This window comes from Gymnoscopelus microlampas (assembly GCF_963454915.1).
Source record: "Gymnoscopelus microlampas genome assembly, chromosome: 14".
In the NCBI taxonomy this organism is placed as follows: domain Eukaryota; kingdom Metazoa; phylum Chordata; class Actinopteri; order Myctophiformes; family Myctophidae; genus Gymnoscopelus; species Gymnoscopelus microlampas.
Window position 1 is genome coordinate 51,503,638 of NC_139951.1, and position 23,487 is coordinate 51,527,124.

At 41.0% G+C, this 23,487-nt stretch overlaps 2 protein-coding genes across 2 annotated transcripts in view; both read left to right on the forward strand.

Moving 5' to 3' along the window:
* LOC311060426 (zinc finger RNA-binding protein-like) overlaps positions 1-23,487 on the forward strand; it is a 110,509-nt gene that overhangs the window by 81,725 nt on the left and 5,297 nt on the right. The window lies entirely within an intron of this gene.
* Positions 12,535-22,433, forward strand: LOC311059592 (1-phosphatidylinositol 3-phosphate 5-kinase-like; the record flags this gene model as incomplete). Its single annotated transcript, XM_084077596.1, has 15 exons — positions 12,535-12,718; positions 14,202-14,356; positions 15,773-15,784; positions 16,180-16,186; positions 16,403-16,512; positions 16,738-16,909; positions 17,254-17,464; positions 19,490-19,516; positions 19,759-19,857; positions 19,950-20,106; positions 20,466-20,623; positions 20,819-20,930; positions 21,034-21,172; positions 21,785-21,949; positions 22,273-22,433. 15 exons carry the CDS (start codon positions 12,535-12,537, stop codon positions 22,431-22,433), a joined length of 1,869 nt encoding a protein of 622 aa, XP_083933722.1.

The following is a 23,487-nucleotide window of genomic DNA, read 5'->3' on the forward strand; positions in this document are numbered from 1 at the left end:
AGTACTGTGTTGATTGCCTAGTGGTCAAATTGGGGTCAACGAGCCATCGTTAACTTGCTCTGAAGTTAGGCTGTAGTTCAGTGCATCACTCTCACTCTCTCTCTCTCTTTCTCTCTCTCTACGTGTCTGTGTGTGTGAGAGGAGGGGGAGTTTAGCAGAAGCTCGCACTGCCCTGAGACAGAGAGAGAATACTTCTCCATACGGCGGTGTTTTACCGAGATTTTTCATGTTTTCTGCACTATGCCTTGTAATCCGTGTGTGTGTGCGAGAGAGAGTGACGTGTTATAATAGCTGTGAACCAGGTGTGCAGACATTGTCTTTTTTAATAACACGGACAATATTAAATCCTGTGGGTTCATTATAATCACCATGCCGTTTGAAAGGGGCGAGTGTGGTTTGTTCAGCCAAAAGCCCTCACTTGCATTTCAAATTGTATTATATGATCTGCTGGTAAACATGTGGTAGTGGTGTGCATGTCGATTAATCTGAGTGGCATCGATAAGTTTAAGAAAAAAATAAAAAAAAATAAAAAGTCTCTCTCTGTCTCTCTCTCTCGGTATCTATGTATCTTGTGTGTATTTATGTTATGTTTTGTGATTTTATATGTTTATGAATGGCAGTACGGCCACCCTACTCACTATGCCTTGTACATGTATGTTTAAAATAAAAGCATGAATGTATTAATCTGTCTATTATTTTTAATAGCTTAGTATTGAATGCAAAATAACATGGTATGTTTATAAATTATGAAACACAATGTTATACATAATTATACAATATATGTCATAGCCCCCCCCATCCTACAAGGTAAGGGGTCCCTGCTCCATCTCCCCATCAGTTTGGGGGTCCCTGGCCTGAGTGAAAGTTACAGGTATGGTGTGATATGAAATGTGAGTTTACCATAATCAATAAGCTTGTAGATCAGTTAGAACAGTTGGGGTAGATCGGATGCTGCGTTTTGGCCATTTCTTTTAAAAAAAACTCTGAATCTGAATGATGCACGCATTTCACATGACCTCCGATTTGTTAGTAGTGGGAGATTGGGAGATTGGAGAGATGGGAAAACAATGGGAGATTGTTATTCTTTCATTGTATAACCTATGGTTCAAGCATAAGCGGCCTGATACAGCACCACCATCATGCCGATTGGAAGCGTCTTCCTTGGCCAACTGGGAATGTGCACTACGCATGGAAAGTTTAACGCTGATCAGTCCAGCGGTTTGCAAGATTAGCTGCAGAGACGAAAACTTTCTCGATCAGTAAGCATGCATAACATCTCACCTGGAGACGCTTCATCAGGAATAACAGTTTCTCTGGCTGCATCGTCCAAAGGCAGCATTTCATGAGTGTTGTTTCTCCAATCCTCTGAAATGCCTGGTTCGTCAGCAGAAAACCCCTCTGCGCTGGCTGGGAATGCAGGAAGATTTTGTTCACAATGTTGCTTCCCTACAGTGGCATTTCCAACCGTTTCTGACTGTGCTGTTATATTACCTGGAATTATAAAGTCGTGCTCTGTAGTACTGGCTGGTACTAGGGCTGGTACACCGTTTGGAGAGGAACATCCATTGTTTGCTGGGACATCTATTATAACAGTGTTTGATACAGTCATGTCCATGTCTGTGTCCAGGAGCACTGTGTTCCCTGGATCAGCAGCAGATTCGGGAGGGTCTGTTGTCATGCCCACATCAAAGAGGGTGTTGAGGCTTTTGATGATGAGCATCTGTGGAAAGAACATGTCAAATACAAAATATGATGGCAGGAAAGAAATGTCTTCTTTTGTCAACGCTGTGTGCCTATCACATATCCAAACATCCTTCATGGGAGGCAGATTAGGCCATGTTCAATTCACATGACCGTTTCAGCCTGTACTGTATGATTAAACACAAGGATGATTTAAATGATTTCCTTGTATCAAGGTTACTGTGTTTAACATTCTTGGAATCATTTACAAGCTCATTTACACATATGGCTCTCTATAAGTAATTCCTTATTATAATATACCACAATGATGGTCAAAAATCATAATGGTGTAATTTTACCACTTTAACCCTATAATACATGGGCTATCTGAAAATAGCTTATCTACTACAAGTAATGAGAAACATCATGGAGCTTGATGATCTGCTATTTTAGAACAAATCTTGAAAAAAAATGAAACATATGGAATATTTTTAATACATTTTAACAACCCTGGCACAAATTATTTGCAAATGGGAATCCGCAGCCATATAGACGGGGCCGAAAATGGAAAATTCTGTAACCATGTAGGCATTTTTGAGTAAAAGTTGGCATCCAGCATTTTTTCAAAGTTCAATGTGTCCCCAATAAGAATCCACCGGATGCCAGTGAAATAAGGGTCCCAGTTTTTTTTATTCCTCCGCCAAAGAAGATATGGTTTCACCACCACTTGTTTGTCTGAGCGTCTGTTTGTAAGCAGGATTACGGAAAAACTACTGCGCCAACTTTTATGAAACTTGGTGGAAGGGTGTAGCATGGGCTGATGATGAACCAAATGAACTTGCCATGCCCCTCGGCCATAAGGGGGCGGGGAAATGGGCGTGGTCAATCGCAAAAAGACACCCAACTCAAAAATGGCTTCACATAACGCCACAAAACGTTGTAGCAGGGATGGTCATCGCCTAAGAAAGAACGGATGCACTTTACACATCCACTGGCTAAAAGAGGGCACGGCAACCTAACAGAGCCCAGCACAGCCCACCAGAGCCCATTATAGCCCATTATAGCCCATTATAGCCCACCAGAGCCCAGCAGTCCGGCACATTCCAGCACACAAAGTCCAGCCCACTGGGAGAATAGCCTAGGGTATGGGGGTAGTTAAATGACTGTAATAGGCTATACAGGGTCCAGCTGGAATAGGCTAGACTAGAATGTTCTAGGCCTTACTAGACTCTAATAGGCTCTATTAGGCTGTACTAGGCTCTTGTCAGCCATGTAGCCCCTTTGCACTTGAGATTAACCACTGTGTCCACGGGCAATAGTTTTACAAGGATTTGTGTCCACCGGCAATAGTTTTATATGAAAGTTTCTAGGCTATAGTATAGTACTGCCCCGTACAACCTAACAGAGCCCAGCACAGCCCACCAGAGCCCATTATAGCCCACCAGAGCACAGCAGTCCGGCACATTCCAGCACACAAAGTCCAGCCCACTGGGAGAATAGCCTAGGGTATGGGGGTAGTTAAATGACTGTAATAGGCTATACAGGGCTGGGTCCAGCTGGAATAGACTAGACTAGAATGTTCTAGGTCTTAATAGACTCTAATAGGCTCTATTAGGCTGTACTAGGCTCTTGTCAGCCCTTTAGCCCCTTTGCACTTGAGATTAACCACTGTGTCCACGGGCAATAGTTTTACATGGGTTTGTGTCCACCGGCAATAGTTTTACATGAACATTTCTAGGCTATTAGAGTCTAGTAAGGCCTAGAACATTCTATTCTAGCCTATTCCAGCTGGACCCAGCACTGTATAACCTATTACAGTCATTTAACTACGCCCATACCCTAAGCTATTCTCCCAGTGTGCTGGAATGTGCCGGACTGCTGGGCTCTGGTGGGCTATAATGGGCTCTGGTGGGCTGTGCTGGGCTCTGTTAGGTTGTACGGGGCAGTACTATACTATAGCCTTGTGACAATTGCACATTATTATTATAAGTATTCCACTCGACCTGTGCATGTTATTATATTTGTAAATATACTGTATGTAACATGTTTGAAGCCATGAGAAAATATGAACTGGTCCTATTCACATGAACTGTAACGGGTCTGATTGGGGGGATAATTGAATCATTGATGCCACCCGAGGTTACTAATACAGGGTGTGGTACACAACAGGGGGGGTGAACGAACCAAACCGTTTGTGCACGGAGGAGGAAAGCAGAGACCTTGAAGCGCCAGTTTACACCGTTTTGATTCTAAGTTTAAACGTGACGTTAGACTGCAGCTAAGGTTCAAAGGACTTTCGAGACAGCGGAGTGGAACCTGCCGTTTCTGACGGGCCGTGGGATCCGAGCACCGTTGTGGTGTGTCGCCGGTCGGGATTCGAGCCGACAGAGCCGGTGAGATCAACCCGAGCGTTCTGCTCGTTTATGGAATACAAACTAGAGGGGTACCCCGTCATTTAGTTATTATTTGGGCCGCATCGGGCGGAGAAGACTTTTCTTTTCATTTGGATTATAAGGAACTGTTGCGTCGCGGCAGCGCGTCAGAAGAGGACGGTCGCGGGACTGTTTATTTATTTATTTAAACAGCGTGCGTGCATGACAGACTCTTAGACGCCGTGTGTATTTGTTTATTGTTTTGATAGCATTGTGACCCGCTGGGCTACAAGGGACAGTGGGATTTGTTTGGGAGGGAGGGGCAGTTAAAGTGATTATTGTTTGTTTTTGATTCATTTGTTTGTTTGCTTGTTTATTTTATTTACCAGAGAGAATAACAGGGACAGAAGTCATTTTGAAAGTGGTCATATTTCATTTAAATACCGTTTGACCTGTCAATTATACCTGGCTATTATATAAAAAATCTTATCAGTTAAAACACCCACCGATCTCGTTGTTTTTCCTTTTTTTGGTAGTAATTATCCTTTCATGTAAAAAGGCCGATTGTTACAGCCTAAACATTTTCATGTAAAACTATTGCCGGTGGACACAAACCCTTGTAAAACTATTGCCCGTGGACACAGTGGTTAATCTCAAGTGCAAAGGGGCTACAGGGCTGACAAGTGCCTTGTACAGCCTAATAGAGCCTATTAGAGTCTAGTAAGGCCATTAAGTAAGTGGACATTAAAACATAGACTTAGATTTGAGAGCTAAACTTTTAGGACTAAAAGAGAAAAACAAATTGTAATATCCTGGCTTTTACCAAATTCTTGCATAATTTATGCTAATAAGGAAAGGTAGCATGATTGCACCATGGTAATAGATGGATTTCTGGACATCATAAACATGGACTTAAACTCTTAGATTACCTTTATAAGTTAATTAAAAGCTAAAGTATAGCCTTTTCCCAGTTTTTGGCAATTAAGTTGCTCATTATGCAAATATCTCGATATTTATGCCTAAACCGAGACTTTTACAGCTTGGCATCCGGCAGAAATTGATTCAGCGCCTAAAAATCATAGAAACAACTCACTTAGTACTTTTACTCAAAAATGCCTACCACATTGTTTTCCAGGGGGAATTTTCCATTTTCGGCCCTGTCTAATATACTGTACATATCAATTTGGGGGTCCTTGACATTAAATAGTTTCATGTCCTTAACATGAAATGTGGGGGTCCTTGATATGATAAAAATAAACACTAACCAGCTTTCTCTCTTTGTGCTTCATGGTGGCCATATGAAAGTCCTGATCCACTACTAGTTTCTGCAGTTTAACAATGTCCATCTCCAGCTGTCTGACCTTCGTCCTCTGGGCAGCCAATTCAACAGCTAAGGCCATATTGTTGGCCCGCAGGGAGTTGTCTGGTCAAAAAAAGAATTTAAGTATCAATACTGCAATGTAGAAATACCATTATTACAAGTAAAGGTACCAGCATTCAAAATGTACTTGACTAAAAGTACAAGCGTATGGCAGCAAAATTCACTTAAGTACTCATTATGCACAATGTCAAATTTCACAAGTTCCCAAAAGATCCTTTGAAAATAGCAGATCTAGAAGCTCACATCTGAGATGTGGTAGAGTAGAAATAAAAGTATTGAAAATTGGAAATACTCCAGTCAAGTAAAAGTACTTCAAAATTGTACAAGTACAGCACTTAAGTAAATGTACTTAGTTACTTTCCACCACTGAGGAGTATTACATTCTCTGGACAAACGAAAGCGATAGCTTGTATTTTTATGCAATCAAATGTGCACTTACTGAGATTCTCCATTTTCGCTGCCGCTGCGACTTCACTCGACTGGGAAGACATCTTTTTCAGAAGCACAAGTACAGTCAAACATTTGAGCTAAAAGGATAACACACAGAAAAAGTCTTGTTACCACGATGACATTAACGTTAACATATAATCACGTAAATCTTTTTGTTGATTGATAACTACAGTCAAACATTTGAGCTAAAAGGATAACACACAGAAAAAGTCTTGTTACCACGATGACATTAACGTTAACATATAATCACGTAAAGACTATTGAAAAAGACAGTTTGTTAGTAATGTTACCGTTGTTGTTTACAGTGAGCTGTGTTCCGTCAGCAACGATAAGAGCTAGCTAACGATAAGACTTCCGGTGGACGATCTCTTCAGAATAAGAGTACTCTCTAGAGCAAAAAGGAGCCATTGAAAAACGGTTAATTTGCACATTAAAACTATAAATTAAGCATTTAAACGACATATTATGTTTCTATACAACACATATTATGTTTCTGTGTAACAAAAAGGGATTTAAAACATTAATACTTCATATAAATGGATAAATGCTGTTCAAAGGAATGCATAGCCTATACAAATTGGACACTGGACAGGAGACGGCTCCGCGAGGTAACACTTTGGACATACGCACGCGTTCAGGGAGACCTCCTCTACAATACCTCTGCCATTTTTTAACATTTTTGAAAAATCTTGAAATTCTTTTGAACTTTTTCATTTGCAACACAAATCTTCTCTTCTGTGGGTCCCTGGCACAATATATTTTCAAATATAATACAAATAATAATACGATACAATAATATAATACAAATATATATCAATTTGGGGGTCCTTGACATGAAAAAGTTTGAGAACCACTGCTCTAGTTTAAGCCATTTAAAAGACATACATCATAAATGTATTTTTTCAATAAATGTGTGTCTTTAAAAAAAACCTGGCAATTAGAAGTGTTCTAGTATGCGCCATTTAAAAGACACTCATCATAAATGTATTTTTAAAATAGATTTGTGTCTTTTAAAAAACATTACAATTGCCTGATCTTATTTCCAAACCACAGACTCACTGCGCCCCCCAGTGGTCGGAGGACGCAATTGCACAGCTGCAGGGCTTTCTGGCATGCGTGGGAGAGTTAACTCTAAAATAAAATCTAGGTCGAGTAATCATATTATGTAACTTTTATTTTGAAATCTTGCTGCCAGCCTCAGGAAGTCCTTGCTACTAGCTACTTATTGTTACTGTTGTGGAAGATTGTGTGTGTTTACATGCCTGATCTGCAGTGGTGGAAAGTAGATTTACTTAAGTACTGTACTAAAGTAAAAATGTTGAGGTATTTGTACTTTACTTGAGTAAAGTACAAATTACTCAGCCCTATCTATAGTTTGGCCATTTGACAATAGCAGATCTACAAGCTCACAATTGCTTGTAGATCAGCTATTTTCAAAAGATTTTTATACATTTGAAAACTTGAGACGGGCCATTCTGCATAATGAGTACTTTCGGTATTGCAGTGTTTGGTCAAACAAAACAAAAATATATATATTTGTATATATATATATATATATATATATATATATATATATATATATATATATATATATATATATATATATATATATATATATATATATATATATATGGTCTTAAGTAATGTAAGGCTATACATGATTAGAACATTTCATCATTCGCACAGGATAATTAATAAAATAATAAATAATAATTTATTATTATTATTATCCGCACATTTCCCCGGATGTCAAGCCTCCACATGAATTTAGAGCGGAAAACGTCCCTCTCACTTCCTCTTACTGTGTGTGAGGGACGTGTGCAGTCACGTCAGCGAGCAGAGCGATAGCATTTAGCATTAGCATAGAGATAGCGAGTAGTTGGGGGGGTGAACGACGATTTCAGAGAGACAGTTTGATGAGATGGTCCACAACCATACGATATGAAAACATATCCACACGGAGCTGTTGCTCCGGCACCCGTCTGTCGAAGAATTTGGAGACTGGAAAAAGATAAAAGAGAGGTTGGGCTATCTCCGGCGACGCTACCTTGAGTGCCTAAAACAAAATAAGAAGACTGAAGCTTCACCAACCAAAAGTCCTTTCTACGACCAACTGGATGCTGTTCTTGGTAAGATTGCATCGCTTATTCCACCTGTATGAATGTGAATTGACAGAAACCTTGATTATTGAAGAGAACGTTAGCTAATTGTGCTCTTAAAAGTAGCCACAGTGGCTGGCTAACGTTAGCTTCACGCTAGCTGCACTAGTGGCCAGCTGTTTAACGTGAGGATAACAATGTACACAAACGTGTTGTGGTATTTGGGCACTTGTAGCTTACTAAGGTTTTTAATCGTTTTCAGGTAGCCGACCAATGAACAATCTGGGAGACCTGCGGACGGATAGAGGGAGTTCAGACGAGGAATCTGTCGATGTGTGTCGTAAGTACATTTACAGTGATTCTCAAAATGTGGTCCGGTGTTTCAGTTTGTAACGAGACCGGATCAAGTCGAGACCGCGTCTACTGTTGTCCTAGTAACAGCAGATGTTGTCCCACCGACTCCCACGGCGAAAGAACGCGTAGCTGTCCTCGTCAATGCCGTTTTTTTTTTCATATCATATCACAATACCAAAACATACCGATCTGATTCTTGTTTGGATGAAGAAACGTCAGGCAAACGAACACTGACGTTGCGTTGTGGACGGCTCGCCGTTGGTTTTGTTGTTGTTGTTGAGGAAAAGGAAGACAACCACTTCCTGTGTCAGTCTCTCTAACAATAGATTTACACGTTTTTATAAATGCAACTATTTGCCATTGGAGTCGGAGTCAACATGTGTAAGGTACAATCACTATTCAGCCCATTCAAAGCGTGCAAATAAACGCATCAATGAATTAATAAATATATAAATAAATGTTCGTCCCTACTGGGATTCGAACTCTTCCCAATGTCAGCATAAATACACCAGACAGGCGCTTACTCCGGTGCGCCATTCTTTTCACAATAAAAAGGTACCATAAACAACACATAGAGCATAGAGTATACAACCAGTCATTTAAAAAAACAAAACAGACATGGTCACTAGATACATCAGATCAACTTGAGACCTCAGTCACCACACTGATTTTTTTGTACTGGTCTCCAACACGGCTGTTTACTACAGATTTGTTTCTAAAATATCTCACCATGATCATCTATTATTCATTATGTTATAGGCTACTTAGAAATAGTAAATGTGACGCACGATAGGTTAGATAAACTGTTTATAACATGACCAATTATAGAGAAAATATGGCCAAAAGTGTCTGAAACCCCACATTACAGTGACGTGATTATTGACCAGTCAATTTTAAATGTCCTACAAATTATTGAAGCTAATGTTTATGTAATCTAATCACCTGGAAATAGTATGTTGTAAGATACAGTTGCAGTCGCTGCACAGAAAATGGCAGTTCAAGGCATGTCCATTTAGAGCTCTGGTCTCCATTAGGAGCGGTGCTCCTCCCATTGACTGAAAATTCCACTACCGTGCGAGGTCTCCAACTGTAGTAAAACGAAAGAAAACGATTTCGCTACTCATCGAAACAAAGGCTGTTTTGTATTGCTGAAAAACTATTCTCCACGGTGGGTTACATCTCAGCACACCACCTTCTCTGTATAATGCACTTTTTGGGCAGAAAATAAAACATGTCCACCAGACGGAATTATTTAAATTACTCACCTGCGCCCTCTACAGATCTGGTCAATATAAATAACCATTAATCATTAGGCCTAGCATTGATCATAAACGAACAGTTTATCTAACATATCATGCGTCACATTTACTATTTCTAAGTAGCCTATAACATAATGAATAATAGATGATCATGGTGAGATATTTTAGAAACAAATCTGTAGTAAACAGCCGTGTTGGAGACCAGTACAATAAAATCAGTTTGGTGACTGAGGTCTCAAGTTGATCTGATCTATCTAGTGACCATGTCTGTTTTGTTTTATAACGACTGGTTGTATACTCTATGACTTGTTTATGGTACCTCTTCGTTGTGAAAAGAATGGCGCACCGGAGTAAGCGCCTGTCTGGTGTATTTATGCTGACATTGGGAAGAGTTCGAATCCCAGGAGGGAATGAACATATATTTATTATTTCATTGATGCGTTTATTTGCACGCTTTGAATGGGCTGAATAGTGATTGTACCTTACACATGTTGACTCCGACTCCAATGGCAAATAGTTGCATTTATAAAAACGTATAAATGTATTGTTAGAGAGACTGACACAGGAAGTGGTTGTCTTCCTTTTCCTCAACAACAACAACAACAAAACCAACGGCGAGCCGTCCACAACGCAACGTGAATGTCTGTCTGGCGTTTCTTCATCCAAACAAGAATCAGATCGGTATGTTTTGACATTGTGATATGAAAACAAAAAACAACAGGCATTGACGAGGACAGCTACGTGTTCTTTCACCGTGGACAACATCTGCTGTTACTAGGACAACAGTAGACTCGGTCTCACTTTAATCTGGTCTCGTCTTAATCTTTGTCACCGGCCAAAAGCCCGTTCTATGATGAACTGGATGCTGTTCTTGGTAAGATAACATGTCGCTTCTTCCACTTCTATGAATTTGAATTGACAGAAACCTTGATTATTGAAGATAACGTTAGCTAATTGTGCAGTAATTGTAAAGTAGTCATCAACAGTGATGTTGCTAGGTTTTCAATGTAATGGGTCCTGGGATGCAAGGGTGGTCTTTTAGATGGGTCCCAGGGACATTTTATGGGTCCCCAATTACACGTCCCCCCCCCTATCGTTTTCTTTGATCTCCAATCTCCATATCTTCTATGCGTGTGTGACTGTGTACATTATATCCTGATGCAGTGGATCTCAACCTTTTCAGGCAGCGACCCCCCAAAATAATCATATTTTAACTGGGGACCCCCCACCCTGAGGAATTAGGAGTTGAGGCACTTAATTTAGTTTGATTCAGTTCCACAGATACATATTGTGAAAATAGCAGATCTAGATCAGTGCGACCCGTTCCTGCTTTTCAAGACCGATACCGATATATATACATATATTAAAAAATCATAAATATATTTTTTCAAATGTATATGATTCTGTAGTATTAGCACACCTTATGGTAAGAAATACTAGTAGTGGGCAACAGGTGGATTTAACATACCTTTGACCAATAGAATACATTTAATCATAGAACCTTTTAATCATTATTATTATTTTATTTTGTATTATTTATGAATGTAGAATTTATTTTTACTATTTATTGTGTAGACTGAAAACACTGGCTTACAGTGGAAGTATTGGCAAATAAAGAAATAGGAATTCAAGAAATAATGAAGACAAATACTGACAATGCCTATGAACATTGGCTTGCAGTTATTGCACATAGTCAACATGCAATAATACTATTAGGCTTGTCATTGAGAAAGGAAAATAAAGTTGTCTTTTTGAGGAGAAGTGGAACCTTATAAGTCACTTTAAGTTTAGCATGAGGGAGAGGGTCTACCCTCTTCAGGGAATTAATTGTTATGATATCTCTAAGCTACAGAAAACATCCAGTTGCCTATTAAACATACACAAGACACAGACGATAGACAACCGGTTACTTACAGCTGCCATTAATTAGTGCTTTTGTTTGCCTTTGTGGTCAAATCAGGGTCAAATGCATAGGATCAACGAGCCATCGTTAACCTGCTAATGTTACACAGCTGATTGGCAACATGCATTAATCCACCACATACATCACTCTGATCTCCAAGCAAGTGGGAGAACACTCTAAAATCGGGGGTTTTACTTTGGCTGGTCAATTTAAGATGACAACAGCAACAGAGATTAGTAGTAGACCTGTATGTATGATGATCAGTTATTATTCCAGACAGTGGTCTATCCAAGACGTTTTAACACGTTTAAGAGCAGGTCCTCATGCCGTCTCTCTCTCTCTCTGTGTGTGAGTAGCGTAGACTAACAGCGAGGGGCTGTGCTGCTGCTTCTGCCACACAACGCCGTTTAACCGAGTTATACTTCTCCAGTACAACGGTGTCTAACCGGAGAGTTATACTTCTCCACCAACGGTGCCTAACCGAGAGAGTCCATATAGATCACAGCTGACAAATATTATATATTATCGGAGCTAATCGGAGCTGCGTCCCATGGACGCACTAGAGTTGTCATGAATGCGTCCTTTCGCAATATGGTGCGTCAGCGACGCAGGACGCAGGCCTACGAGCATCTCTGCATCAAGGTATGTATGGCTGGCTAACGTTAGCTTCACGCTAGCTTCAAACTTTAATATACCACGACCCCATATTATGGGCGACCCCCCCCCCCCCCCCCCCCGATCTAATTTTAACTCCGCGAGGGTACAGATGGAACCAAATGTTCCAAACATTCTGTGTCGTGGATCCAGTGATCAGAGTAAAGGAGAAGCGGTCCATTTAACATTCTGATGCTTTAAAAAAAACAAATCTTAAGATGAAGCAGCAGGGAAGCGAGGCTGTGCACTTAGTATTTCAGCTTTCGGGTCAACCATAAAAGTAGACATGCTCAAGGCATTTTTTTACTTGAATACGTGAGCTCCTCAAAAGCCAACTAGTCGTCTAATATGTTGTTGACTCCCCACCAGGACTAGCAGTGACATGGCTGCAGATGACAAGTCCTCCTCTTCGTCCTCTACGGAGTGGAGCGTAGAGCCGCCTGTCCTGTCTCCCGCCAGTCCCTCACACCTGACGCATTTCAAGCCGTTAACGCCAGAGCAGGATGAGCCACCACTGCGCTCAGCATACAGCTCCTTTGTCAACCTGTTCCGCTTCAACAACAAAGGTCAGCGATACACGCACGCAGAAGCATCAGTGAAGAGCTGGTGATGTGAACTTAAGCCACATCCATTTTATCCAGTAGTTCTTGCCTGCTGCTGGAAGTTAAAAGGAAATAATAATTTTTTGATTGATTGATGTACTTTATTTAGTAAGACATGAGAACAGTACATGACAGTACATAACAGTACATGGAAGTACAAATTCGCAATACAAGGTCTACTAAACTGGATAGCTCAGTTAAGCACGTAGCTTGTTTAAGATGAGATCCCCACGCACACAAATCATGATGACATATAAGAGACAGACAGACAGATATACACGCTACTATACAGAATGTCATACAATCAGTTTACAGGTTACTGGTATGAAGGGTGAAAAATATGTACAAAAAAAGAAAGAGAGAGGGGGGGGGGGGTAGGTTAGGTTAGGACATGGGGTAGGTTAGGACTTGGACAGGGGCCATTTTTGAATTGCAGCCTCCTGAAGGTGTATCTTTAGGGCATTTTTGAAAGTGAGTAGGGTTTTACACTCCTTTACTCTTTTTGGTAGGGCATTCCACATTTTAGATGAATAGCATGAGAAAGAGTTCATTCCCTTTGTTGTGCCAAATCTGGGTTGAACATGGTTTGTGGAGCTGCCTCTGGTGTTATGATCATGGACTTGATTAACATTTTGGAAGTATTTTCAATGGCTTGTCAAAAGCTTGCCAAATCAAATTTCTGTTTTAAGTGAAAGGTCAACATTGTAATTGTTAATTTTGTCATTAGTGAAGTAGGCCTAAGAAGCTTGAATAATATGCCATTTTGTAAATGTATCTAAATCTGCTGCAGGAGAAAGGGAAAAGATGCATAAAAGCCTGCTTTCCTCAATTGCATCTAAGTGATTTGTAGGAAAAAGGAGACTTGGAATCTTACCAAAGTCATGTCAGTTTATCTTACCAAAGTCATGTCAGTTTATAAGACTGCAGTTGCACTGTTGGAAAAGGCTCCATGAGCCGGCCTGCCTGCCACGTGACTCGTCATGTGTGTGGATTCCTGTGCTGCCTGCTACTGTAGGAACACCCCCCTCAGTGTTCAGAGGTTTTGAACACTGTGCTATATTGTCTTTCAGAAATTCCTTCTTGTGATGTGATCCTTCTTCTACAATGACCCGAGGGACTAACCTTGTTGATGTAACAGCTGAAGGAAGTGGAAATTGATCAGTATTGATCAATGTCAGTGATGCTGACACTTTTGTTTTCTAGTGGTGTTCTTCTCTACTTCCATATGAGTTCACCTTCTTTTATCTATATGATCCTGTCCTGGTGAAATAGTCGAAACAACAAACAATTATGTTTTTCCCTAATTTAGGCTCAAGTGAAGGAGAATAAGGACCTCCCCAGACCATATCATCATGGTCTGGGGAGGAGTGTTATCAATAGATAATCTACTCTTCTCTCTGCTACTCTTTCTGTTTCTATCTCTCTCATTCTGTCCTTGTGTCTGTAGAAGAGGGACGTCCTCCGTCGGCAGGCTCAGAAAAGCCGGATTCTGGGTCTTCGTCCCCACAAAGAGACAGGAGTAGCTGGTCCTCCAGCCCCACCCCCTCTGTTCACAGCTCTGGCTCATACCGCAAACAACACCCTGAGCTTCTCCCACGCACCGTAACACACACACACTCAACTTCAACAACCTCAACTTTATTGTCCCATCACAATTTTACAGGTATAGAGTGGGTGAAATACAGTACTTTTTCGTACAAGCTCCCATCACAAACACACAGACACATACAAACAAGGGTTTTTTCAAAGAAAACCTCTAAGGAAAAACAAGGATCTAGTGTAATTGGGAGAAAAAAATCTGGGTTCATAGTTCCATAAAATGAATTAATTGGAAAGAGTCATGCTTTTTAATAGGATCTAGGTATCTTTCAAGGAATTATCACTGTTATAACAGTTAAAGGGATAGTTCGCCCCCAAAATACTTTTTTCCTATCGATTAGTCACCCCATTGAATTCATGGATATTTTTTAGTTTTTGTCGCATTCCAAAGCCAATAATTTCATGACCAGCAGCGGTTAAGGTCGGAGACACAAAGAGTCTCCTTTGTGTCTCCTACCTCATGGGTCCCAACCCCACTTATAGGAGCGGCTACACCGCTCAAAAAGTACGTACAGTAATTGAAACTGATATATCATGAAACAGTCACTGGCATTTGATCACTAGCATTGTGTTGGAGTGCTCACACACAGACAGACAGACAGACAGACAGACAGACCAGATCAATGTGTTTTTTACTTCATTATAACTAGTTGGCCTGGTCATTTTGATCTAAACCTTCACCAACTTGTTTGCAGGGCCCTCCAAAAGGCCAATATGGGTTCTTTCCACATTTGATGATGCAATACCCCTAACTGTAAACTTTGGCCTTTTATTGAAGTCTCTCTCTTGCAGTGAATAAACCAATCAGTGATAACATAGTGTCTTGGTAGACAGAAGCCAGACAGCTGTAGCTGGAGTAGAAGGTTAGCTGCCCTATTAAAGGTTGTCATGTGAATGCCTCCCATTATTTGGACTGGATCATACATTTGATGTTACCAACCATAGGATTGCATCCACTGAGGTAGGAAACGACAGCCCTATTCCAAAACACTATATCATAATATAATTCTATATTACTCAAAGTTTGCTATGAGCATTCTATATCTGTTGCACATTTTAATGCTAAAACAGAAATTCATTTTGACACCATCTACAGTAAATGACTGAACTTCTAGTGTTCCATGAGCTTTTTTAATCTGTGCTATCTGTAATTTGAAAGATGTCCCTCTTTTCAAATGGCTCATTTTGGAATCAAACTAAATAATGTGTCTAGAATGTCTCGTTTGTTACACCAAGTGATCCGCTCTAATATTCTTTGGTTATGGCTTTTCATAGACAGCAGTAAGTATCTTATGCTTCTCTGAAGTCTGACATTTATGGAGGTTTGAAAAACATGTTTCACCTTTGAAAAAGACAGAACATGAATGGAAACACCATGGCAGACTGTAACATCCATTCTCATGTCTTTTCTGATTACAGTGGATTGGCCAGGTGAGGCTCTTCTGTGCTGTGTGGTTTGCTAATTATACTTTTGTCCAGGCATTAACTACTTGGTCTCACAGAATAGCCTAATACCAACACTTACAGTATGTGTCTGTGCATGTGAGTTTGTTTTGCAATGTGTGTGTGTGTGGTAATTTACTTAATTATTGGCATTTGCAATGGAGTGCTTTCTACTGGTCGCCCAGATGTTCAAAGTGGTAATAATAACTGGAAAGATGTTTGTGATTAATCATTTGCGAGCTAACCCTTTAATTCTACACAAATGACAACGTTTTTTGTTGTTTCTTGCCTAATCAATTTGGTCACATTCAAAACTAATTAGAATGTAGTTGTTGCATTGTCAAATTCTCACAGTTCTAGCTCTGTTTTGTTATAACGGTCAGTCCTATGGTAAGCTTTGATGAACGCAAGCTTTAGAGAACATTTTTTATTTTTTCTGTTAATTATTTACATTGTTTTTTTTATTTAACTGGGATAATTGACAATGTGGCAACATTGATTTTTAGATAAAGAAATCATGCACTGTCTTTTTTAGTTATCTTGTGTGTGTGTGTGTGTGTGTGTGTGTGTGTGTGTGTGTGCGTGTGCGTGGCTGTGTTTTCTTAGAGGGACGCAGGAAATCTGAAACCCCTCTGGGAAGTCATGACCCTCGCACAGCTGTGCAACTCCGTACGGCTCTGAAGAGGCTAAAGGAAATCATGGAGGGAAAGAGCCAGGTATGAAATCAAACACCCCCGAAGTAAAATCAATCGTGTGTCAGTGTCACACGTTTTGCCAGACCCTTGAAATGTTCTTTACACCACCTGCTTGATCTAAAGCGATATCTGTTATTATAGTCGCACGTTTTTGATGTTTCACACCATTGCATTCAAAGCCTGCGGCTCGTGACTATGAGGTCAGTGCAAAGACACAGTGTTTTGTGGTGATTTGTTGTCCACTAGGACAGCGATCTGAAGCAATACTGTATGCCAGACAGTCAGTGTAAGGAGTGTTACGACTGTAATGAGAAGTTCACTACCTTCCGCCGCCGCCATCATTGCAGACTGTGTGGCCAGATCTTCTGCAGCCGTTGCTGCAACCAGGAAATCCCTGGAAAGTCCATGGGCTACACAGGTGAGTGCTGCTGGAGGGAGATGATACTATTAAAGCTACAATCTGGGACTTTAACCTGAGCACTCTTCCTTTGAGCGGTGCGTGTGTGTTGTTTGTGCATGAGACGACAAAGTATTTTATACAATATCATTTAATATTCTCTGAATGGTGGTGTTTGTAAAGTAATGATGATTAACTTCAATTAAATTTGAATTGAATTTTACTTAAATGGAAAAGGGGCTTGTTAGGAATAATTCAGTTACCAACTAAGAAAACACAAAGGTCTTTCTTTCTATATTCCATACTGCCCCTCCCTTCTCCCTCTCCCTCTCCCTCTCTCTCTCTTTCTCTGTGCGTGCATGTAGGAGACTTGCGGGCATGTACCTACTGTCGTAAAATAGCGCTAAGCTACGCCCATTCTGCTGACTCGGGTTGTTCCATTGGCGAGGACCTGAGCGCTCTGTCGGACTCTCCCTGTTCTGTGTGTGTGTTGGAGCCCAGCGAGCCACGGACCCCTGTGGGAGGACGCAAGGCCAGCAGGAACATCTTCCTAGAGGAAGACCTGGCCTGGCAGAGGTGAACACAAGCTTACACATTTAGGACTAAATGGAGTTTTGGAATCCTGTTGGGCCACTGTTAAATCCAGTGGAATTTAAAAACAGTTAATTGAAACTTCAAAGTTTTTAAAAAGATTTCATACAATTGTCTCTGTACTCCTGGGTTTCGATCCGCTGTGGATCTTCTTCAGGTCATATGAACATGCACTCCTGTTGACTTCCTAGGCAGCAGATTGTAACAGGAAACACTTGTGAATGTGTTTCTTGTTCAAATCTTCTGCCGAACCAATCAAACAAAGTTATGGTAAACTGAACCGGAACAGGAAACGGGTATGCCTCCTTCTAGAACCTTGGGGCTACAGTTGTGCACAGAGCCTATTGGCCATGTTTGCCAGTAGGAAGCCAGCAGGGGAGGGCGATCTCTCGCACTAGTGACTCCTACAGGTTGGGGGGCCTGCAAGTGGAACTGGGAGGGATATTGTGTTGCTCTGCACACATTACACCTACCCCATACTGTCGGGTAAAAACATGTGTGACCTCATCAGAGGAGACGTGGTTGTCTATACCCTACCAAAGAGCAACAGTAGTAAGGCTGGGTGATATGGACAATATCAAATATCACAATATGTTTGACCAAATAGATATTGGTATGGTAATATGACGAAATTGTAGGGATGACTGTTAGTGCTTTCACAAATATTTACACAATGAGGTTTTTGATAAACAATCATTAGTACTGCCTATATAATAACTAAGTGTGTAAAGACAAATAATAGAACTGCTAGAACAGTCAGTTAGGTTCACAAAAGTACGTCACTTTACTTTGAATGCAGCCTTTAAAACACTTACCAAATTACGATATCCAAAAACCCAGACAAGATCTAATCTCATAATCACAATATCAATATAATGTCTCTATATTCCCCCAGCCCTAAAGTAACAGGGGCTATACACATGGGGGGGAATTGGCAATGGCTAAAGTCGGGGGGGGGGGGGGGGCTCTGGTGAGTATAGTATCAGAGATACATGGCATGCTGCATGTTTCCTCCTGTGTGAATCCATGCCTGCCTCCACTCTTTTGCTGTACATCGGAATTGGAATATTTGCCTGTCCTGAATCCACCCTGCATGACAAACCATATTATTTACTTTACATTAGATTTGAGCTTATGGATGCACCATATTTGATTATTATACAATTGGACTTCTTATTAGCATGCATGGTTTATATTCATACACAGTATGTCATGTTAGAATTCTAATTTAGATACACAAACCATTTTTTTGTTTTTCTACCCATTTATTTTGCCTTCCTTGATTGTTATTCTACTTTATTTCCCCCTCTCTGATTTATGGTATACTTGTTGAAATGTCTGCTATGCTTCCTTGCCGTTGTGTGCTGCTTTTTTTGTTTGCTGTGCATTGTCAAGATTCACTGGGATCAGTCATCAATGGCATGTTGAGATTATAAAATCCAGTTCAATCCCTTTGACAGTTTCCAATCCGTTGCCTAAATGGGATGATCTAAACATTAAAAAGCCTTGAATTTATAAGAATATATAAGGTTCTAGCAAGTGATTCCGACATTATTTGGTTCAGAGGAGCCATTGCAACTGAAAGAAGTCAAACCCTCAAGGATATATGGAGAGAAGGAGCCATTTTAGACATATCCACTTAATCACTCACCGTAGAGATTAATACTGATAAGGCCTTGGTATGTGCCGACAACATTGTTTATCAAGAGGCCTCGTTGAAGCTTCTCTCTCATGTAGTTTCTCTTCAGTTTCTTTCCAGCCATTTATGGGGTTAGGTTTTAATCACATTTACCATGCATAAAAGGGAGATCAACTGTAAAAGAATGTTAATTAAAGTTTCTGTCTGAGGTCTCATTTAACAGTGCTTGTATTTTGTGCTCCAGTGCTTGTGTTTGTGAATGTAAAATAGCATTCATGTCTCTTTGACTGACTCAATCAATGTGCACCTTCTACTTGTGTATCTTTTGACCTGTCTCAAAGAAAATCTTTTCCCCCTCTCTCCTGGCATAGAAAAACTCCTATTGGGATGAGAAAGAAGTGAGTCTTGCTTCCTGTTTTCTTTTTTTCTTCAACGTTTCACATCTGTTTCGCCTTTAGCTTCCTGTAAATGGAGTCTGATTCATTTTACCTCTACTTACATTTGTCTTTAGTACACATCTTATTGACGTACACACTGTACCTTTAAATACAGCTGGTGTTGCATAACGAATCAAGGGGAGTGAAATGATCACAGTTGCTAAAGGTTAAGTTGTGTGTGTGTGTGTGTGTGTGTGCGGTAGCAGCAGCAGCTTGATTCATCAGGAGTCACAGAACAGTGGCCTCAGCTCCAGATTGTCAACACTACAAGAAGACGTAGGCAAATCACCTGCTAGGAAGAGGTCAGTTGCTTCTCTGAGTGGTAGATTCCACCTTGATTCAGCATTCTTTGGGTTCAGCGGTCAGACTGCCTCCTGCGTGATTTCCCCTGCAGATCTGCCAGTGTGACCAATCTGTCCCTAGACCGGTCTGGCTCCTCCAGGGTGCCCTCCTATGACAGTTCAGTTAGCCCGCAGACCAGTCGCGCCATGTCCAGCACCAAGACGGGCACCAAGCAGGACCACAGCGAGGAGGAGAGAAAGATCCTTCTGGTGATCAATCTCTGTTCTATGTTCATTTTACCAAGGAGAAAAACAAAGGAAATCTGACAAAGATGCTTACATGTATAAATTGAAAGATTTAGTAGAAATCTAATCGAGTTAAAGTCCTTTATTTGGAATATGATTATGCATTATATTACCACGCATGTAAGTGCCCTCACTTGTCAAAAATATAACACGACTGACATTTTACCATTTTAAACCTCGCGTCCCTACTCTGGGCATGTCATAATAGGAGACCATTCAGCAAAAATGGGCAAACATTTGGAAAAAATTGCAGATCTACAAATTTGGTAGTAGAAAAAGTATATAGGGTTTTAAGTGGTTAATTATTGATGTATGACCATCAGGACTCATCCCAGCTGAAGGAACTGTGGAAGAAGATCTGCAACAACAACACAGGGATGGAGTTCCAGGACCACCGCTACTGGCTGAGGACCTACCCAAACTGTATTGTGGGAAAGGAGCTGGTCAACTGGCTGCTGAGGAGTGGCACCATCTCCACGAGGTACATCTTCTGGAACCTGTTTCCATGGACGTTAGGTTAAGAAAGCTATAAGAGATGAAACTGGCCACTCCCGAGTCTGATGTTCTGTAAGAGCAAAATGGCCGCCATGTGAATATGGTAAATGAAAATGCTCCACTTCCCGAGAGAAATTAAACTTATCTTGTCTTGTCCATCCTGTTCCCCTCTGTGTTGCAGGGCCCAGGCTATAGCCATAGGCCAGGCATTGGTAGATGGGCGCTGGCTGGACTGTGTCACTCACAATGACCAGCTGTTCAGGGATGAGTACGCTCTCTACCGCCCACTCCAGGTAGTCAATGGAAAACATTGGGAGTGGTGAAAGAAAACAAATCAATACTTTTTTAGGCAGCTTACAAACCACATTGCCTCTAATTTATTTTCCTGATCCTCAGAGCACAGAGTTCTCAGAGACGCCATCTCCAGACAGCGTCAATTCCGTGGAGGGGCACTCGGAACCATCCTGGTTCAAAGACATCAAGTTTGATGATAGCGACCCGGAGCAACTCGCAGATGACAACGATTACACCTCTAGTGTGTATCACAGGTGGCATCTTTTTAACCGAATACCTTTGATATCGATATTATGATTGATGTTAATTGACTGTGTGAGTAGTATACTAGAAGTAGACTTGGTCTTTAGGACTGGAGTTAACCCATTAAGACCGGGGACGCATCTGCGTCTCATTTTAAGGTTTCTTTGGGCTATTCAAAAATAGCAGATATACAAGCTCATAGCACGGCACCGAGTGCCGCGCTACGAGCTTATAGATCTGCTATTTTTGAAAAATCGTTGTTTATATATATATTTTTTTTTAATATATTTTTTTTAAAACTGTTAGGATTTAGATTTTTTTAAAGAATCGCCTCAGGTCTTAATGGGTTGGGAACACTGTTGTAAGGTATACCGTTAATATGTAACCTGATTAGGGCTTCACCCAGTCTTAGACTAGCTGTCTTTAATTTGGTTGTACAGGGTAAAATCCCAGTAGCCTCCTGATGATTTCTCATCTGCTATGTCTCTCTCTCCCCCTTCTCTCCCTCTTTCTTTCTCTCTCTTGTGTCTTTCTCTCTCTCTCTCTCTTTCTTTCTCTTGTGTCTTTCTTTCTTTCTTTCTTTCTTTCTGTGTGTGTTTCCTTTGCCCAGACTCAGCCAGCCCCAGCAAGAGGACATCGGTCAGCAGTTTCCAGTCTGCTGTGGACAGCGACTCGGCAGCCTCCATCAACCTGAACATGGAACAAGATAATGTTAACTTCCACATCAAGAAGCAGTCCAAGTATCCCCATGTACCTCTGCCTGCCGAGCAGAGAGGTAAGTAGACGCACACATTATTCTCGCATAATCGCATTGAGAGGAAACTCTCATCTGCTTGACAAACAAGCTGTTTTTATACTTGCTGAGGTGAAACTACAGTATATTTATATTAGTTCATTCATCTCTGCATCTTTTTCTCTTGTCGCTATACATATATCAGCTGAGTTTTTGGTGTCTGAGGACGGAGGACAGAGCATTTCCATCAGTGATGCGTTCATCAAGGGTTAGGAATTCCCCACTTCCTCTTTTGTTTTTATCAAAGTAATATTGAATGTTAGAAGACTTTACGGTGACCAGGCTAACGCTGGCTCTTTCCACAGAATCTCTGTTTAACCGTCGTGTGGAGGTGAAGGCCAAAGAGATGCTGTTCACTCCTCTGGGTTGGCATCACAGTTCTCTGGACCAGCTCCGAGAGGAGAACGGGGAGAAGGCCATGGAGCGACTGCTGTTAGTAGAGACATTGGTCCCATGTTTAACATAGGGCTTATCTTCTTCGATTACTGTTTTGATTAATTGAATGATCAAGAAGTGCGTTTCTGTTGGGATATTCTTTTTTTTAAATATATATATATATATATGAACGTGAAAAAATGCGACTAGATTTTCTTTGATAATTGACTAGCCTGGTTAAGCACTTAAACCTTATTTTATACTTGATTATTTGAATAATTTCACATTTCGGTCTGTACACAGTCAAATATCTGTATATCGCAACACTCCAGAATGCAGTCACTAAATGTTTGTTGGTATCATTCCAATAAATTTCTCATGAGAGTAGCTTGATGGACTGGAAAGTCTTAAGAACTTTCTGTATACGTATGAATGCTATTGATGATTTATTTTAATTTTTTTAAGCATCTTCCCATCTCCGTCTGTCTCCCCACCTGCAGTTCGGCCAACCACAGCCAGATGATGGCGCTACTGCAGCAGCTGCTCTACAGCGAGTCTTTGTCCCTGTCATGGCGAGACATCATCGTCCCTGTGGTCCGACAGGTGGTGCAGACCGTACGGCCCGATGTCCGTAGCTGCGACGATGACATGGACATCCGACAGCTGGTCCACATCAAGAAGGTAAAATGCCATTCCTGTTATTACTGGTGAGACTGGATTCAGATGTCACATGGCAAGAGATTTGCTGGCTGCTATGCTCACGCACCTTTATATCTTATCTCAGGTACCATGTGTAAATATGTAGACAATTTGTTTTTAGTTTCTTTGTTCTTTCTTGTTTTGATCTCCTTTGCCCCCTTGCCCCCCCCTCTTCTTCCCTTTTTTTCTTCTATGGAAATAACGATACGATGGGAACTATGCACGAAAACTGATTTCACCCACTTCTTTACTTCTGTAAACCTGTGATGTGACAATAAAGCTGATTCTGGGACCCAGGAGATGGCGCCATTGGAGGAGATGACCTACCACGCCGGCAATGGACCACACTGAACCGTCTACGAACTGGGGTCGGTCGCTTTAAAACATCAATGAAGACGTGGGGCTTGGCGGACAGTGCGGCATGCGAGTGCGGTGACCTTGAGCAG